Source organism: Dryobates pubescens (assembly GCF_014839835.1).
Source record: "Dryobates pubescens isolate bDryPub1 chromosome 38 unlocalized genomic scaffold, bDryPub1.pri SUPER_38_unloc_1, whole genome shotgun sequence".
Taxonomy (NCBI): Eukaryota; Metazoa; Chordata; class Aves; order Piciformes; family Picidae; genus Dryobates; species Dryobates pubescens.
This window is the reverse complement of record NW_026530684.1, coordinates 363,619-367,615: the sequence shown is the minus strand read 5'-3', so window position 1 is coordinate 367,615 and position 3,997 is coordinate 363,619. Positions and strand designations below refer to the sequence as shown.

Genomic DNA, 3,997 nt, shown 5'->3' with positions numbered 1-3,997 from the left:
GCAGGAGGGGTCAGTGGGAGCTGGGCTTCCTGGGTCAGCAGTGCTGCCTCCATTTTCTGAGCCAGGAGGGCAGGGACCAGGTTGGGAACCAACCTACCAATGCTGCTGGGCACAGGAATGGGAGTTGAGCCCCTGCCATGAGTACCAGGGGTTCTCACCCCTCCCAGCAGAGGAACCAGGGGTCTCAGGAATTAGGGATCCTGATCCGCCCCCCCACAGTCTAATCCCCTCACTCCATTCCTTGCCTCAGTCACAGTGTTTGGTGTTGGCAGGTGTCGGGTTTCAAGGGTGATTTTTCTCCAGGCTCCACCCTAGAGCACAGAGGTGATCACACACCCCCACCAGCATGGCTACCCAGAAGGACCCAGACCAGAGCCCAAAGAAGCGCCACCCAGAGAACAAGTTGAAGGAGCCGAAGAGCAGCCTCGAGGAAGAGGAGAAGGGAATAGAGGGTAACAAAGGCATGGATGAGGAGAAAGAGGAGGACAGTGAGGATGAGATAGATGAGGAGGAGGATGGTGATGACAGCCACAAGGAGGAGGGGGATCATGTGGGAGAGGAGGAGAAAGAAGGGAAGGGCAATGCTTCTGTGCCACCCACTCATGCAAATCAGTGCTCCAAGTGTGAGCAGAGCTTCCCAGCCGGCTTGAAGTTGGTGGAGCACCACTGCCCCAACCCTGGCACTCAGTCCTCTGCCTCTGGTGACTGCGGCAAGAGCTTCAGCCTCAGCTCCAACCTCACCCAGCACTGCCACATCTCCCCTGCCAAGAAGCCATACATCTGTGCTGGCTGTGGCAAGACCTTCACTCGCAGCCTGACGCTCATTGCCCATTGGCACAGCCACTCCGGGAAGAAGCCCTTTGCCTGCACTGACTGTGGCAAGAGCTTCCGCCACGGCTCCAGCTTCTTCCAGCACCGCCGTGTCCACACTGGCGAGAGTCCACACATCTGTGGTGACTGCGGCAAGAGCTTCCAGGGGAACTCAATGCTCATCGCCCATGGGCACATTCACACACGTGAGAAGCCCTTTACCTGCAGTGACTGTGGCAAGAGCTTCAGTGTCAGCTGCCACTTCTTCCGACACTGCCGTGTCCACACTGGTGAGAAGCCGTACTGCTGTGCTGGCTGTGGCAAGAGCTTCCGTTGGAGCAAGACTCTCATTACACATTGGCGTGTCCACACCGGCGAGCAGCCTTTTGCCTGTGATGACTGCTGTGAGACCTTTTGCCACATTTCCCACTTCCTACAGCACCGCTGTGTCCACGCTGTCAAGAGGCCATACAACTGTAGTGACTGTGGCAAGAACTTCAGCTGCACCTCTGACCGTAACCAGCACCTCTGCAGCCACCTCTCCAAGGGCCATGGGCTGTGTGGAGGCGAAAACAAGCCACTGGCCACAGAAGTCCTTGAGGCCCAGCAGAGCTCTGATCAGGGCTCAGACACAGTAAAGCAGAAGGAAACTTGCACTGGCGAGAGGCCAGATGTCCGTGCTGACTGCAGCAAGAGCTTCACCAAGCACCGCCATGTCCGCATTGGCAAGAAGTCCCTGACCTGCACCGACTGTGGAAAGAGCTTCAAACAGAGGTCCCATCTCACCCAGCATCGCCGCACCCACACCGGAGAGAAGCCCTATACCTGTGGTGACTGCAAGAGAAGTTTCACTGATAAGTCCTCCCTCACCCAGCACCGCCGCACTCACACTGGTGAGAAGCCCTACACCTGCACTGACTGTGGCAAGAGCTTCCGCCAAACCTCCACACTTGCCCAGCACCGCATTGTCCATACTGGTGAGAGGCCATACCACTGCACTAAATGCAACAAGAGCTTCAGCTTCAGCTCCAATCTCAACCAGCACCTACGTGTCCACACGGGCAAGAAGCCCTTCACCTGCACTGACTGTGGCAAGAGCTTCACCCGTAGGTTTGATCTCACCAAACACAGTCGCACCCACACCAGTGAGAAACCTGAGAAGACTTACGCCTGTCCTGACTGCAGCAAGCGGTTCATCCACAAGTCTTCCCTCACCCAGCACCGCCGTGTCCACACCGGTGAGAAGCCCATCTTCACCTGTGCCAACTGTGCCAAGAAATTCAGCAGCAGATCCACCCTCAACCGGCACCACCGCACCCAGGCTTGTGAAAAGTCTGTGGCAGGGAGCACATAATGACCCTGATGAGCACTGTTGGGGCAAACATGATCCCCTGGGAAGCCCTTTTCTATCAAATTGAACCAAAAATCACCTCATCTCCGCCCTGTTTTCTCCTACGCTGAGGGCTCCGCCAGCAACAAACACCCCCCAGCCCTTCTAAACTCCCATTAGAGATGATGACGATAATTAACAGTGATGAGTAGACACAGCCAATGCCAGCACAGAAGCTGGCCCAAATTTTGCTGGGATTTGGCTGTTTTATCCACAGATCTTTTGGTTTCCCAGGGGTAAACCCAACCTCCTCCTTGTCTCCTGTTGTGGTGGCTTGGCCCCGGCTGGGGGTCAGATGCCCACCAAAGCCATTCTATCAGTCTCTTAGGTGGACAAAGGAGAGTGAAAATGTAATGACCTGTGAGCCAAGACTGGAGTAGTTTAATAAAGCAAAAGTGAATGCTAAGGCTGCATGCAGAAGCAGAGCAAATACAAGTCCTGTTCTCTGTTCCCCATCAGCAGATGGTGTCTGTCTGCTCCCTGGGAAGCAGGGCTCCAACATGCATAGCAGCTGGTCTGGAGGACAGACCATGAACAGCTGTCCCCACACTTCATCTTTTATATCTGAGCTGACGTCATATGGCATGGAATACCCCTTTGGTCTGCTTGGGTCAGCTGGCCTGGCCATGTCCCCTCCCAAGATCTTGTTCATCCCTCAGTGTCTTCTTGGGGTGGTGCAGTGCTGAAAAGCGCAGCCTGGGTGCTTGGCTCAGCAGTAGCTGAAACATTGGTGTGGTAGCAGCACCCAGCTACAGCAGTGCAAAACACAGCACTAGAAGGATGCTCTGGGGAGAACTAACTCCAGCTCAGCCAAACACAATACAATCTCTACCCCTTAATCCATACCATTTGTGTCACGCTCAGGTTCCACAATTCAACACATGTGACCATCTCACTTGGTTCTCATACTGAAATCCCTTCTTGCTAACACTCACAACCTAGGCTTTGTCCTTCAACTATCTCAATACCCAGCATAGAGATTTATACATTTTAGTCAACTCTCTCCAGTCCTTTAACATTCTTCCATTCTATGGGCAGCTTCTGCTCCTCCAAATGTCACTTGGACCCCGTCTGTACTGTTCAGGACAGGAGAAGCAGGATATGTTACTGTTGGGCACCAGCACCAGCTTAGTTTGAGTCACTGCTTCGTTCCTATTCCTTTGAAATTTTTTGTCAGTTCAAGTCTTTATTAGTGTGTCACTCCTGTGACACACAACTCGCATCCCAGGTTATTTCCCCACCCCCAACCCTGTTAAATCTCGTTGAGGTACACACCAAGTCTCCCAGTCCCTCCACATTATCCACCAAGCACACCCAGGTTTTTGAGCAAACACAATCCCACAAATAGTTTTGCCTTTCCTCATGGGAGGAGCAACTCACGCTGCCTTCCCCAGCCACATCCCCATGTGCCCCACAGGGACCTTCTCTCCTCCCACGGTGTTTAGAGGTATTTCGGGGGCAGAATCAGGACAGTTAGCAGATTGTCTAGAGCTTCTGCTAAATTTGCATCCCAATGCTCTCAATGTGATCTTTAATAGTCTGTTATATCTTTTAATCTTCCCAGAGGCTTGTGGGTGCTAGGGAATGTGACAGACCCGCTTAGTGCCATGTTTCTTGGCCCAGGTACTGATGGCATTATATCAGAAATGAGTCTCACTCTCCAATTCTTTCTGGGGTACCATGTCACCACAGGATTTGTTTTTCAAGGCCTACCATGGTGTTCTGGGCAGTGGCATGGTTTACAGGGTATGTCTCCAACCAACCCATAGTTGCTTGTACCATGCTGAGTATCATAGA

The 3,997-nt window shown here is 53.1% G+C and overlaps 1 protein-coding gene across 1 annotated transcript; it reads left to right on the top strand.

The window, feature by feature from the left end:
* Positions 1-346: 346 nt before the first annotated feature.
* Positions 347-2,164, top strand: LOC104304869 (zinc finger protein 420). Its single transcript, XM_054179094.1, has 2 exons — positions 347-550; positions 746-2,164. Exons 1-2 carry the CDS (start codon positions 347-349, stop codon positions 2,162-2,164), a joined length of 1,623 nt encoding a protein of 540 aa, XP_054035069.1.
* The last annotated feature ends 1,833 nt before the right edge of the window (positions 2,165-3,997 follow it).

Bases quoted from the DNA above. Each gene is read 5' to 3' on its own strand.
- LOC104304869 (XM_054179094.1), top strand. From the start codon at position 347: ATGGCTACCCAGAAGGACCCAGACCAGAGCCCAAAGAAGCGCCACCCA. The intron at 551-745 runs GTGGGAGAGGAG...AACCTCACCCAG, and splicing joins ACAAGGAGGAGGGGGATCAT to CACTGCCACATCTCCCCTGC.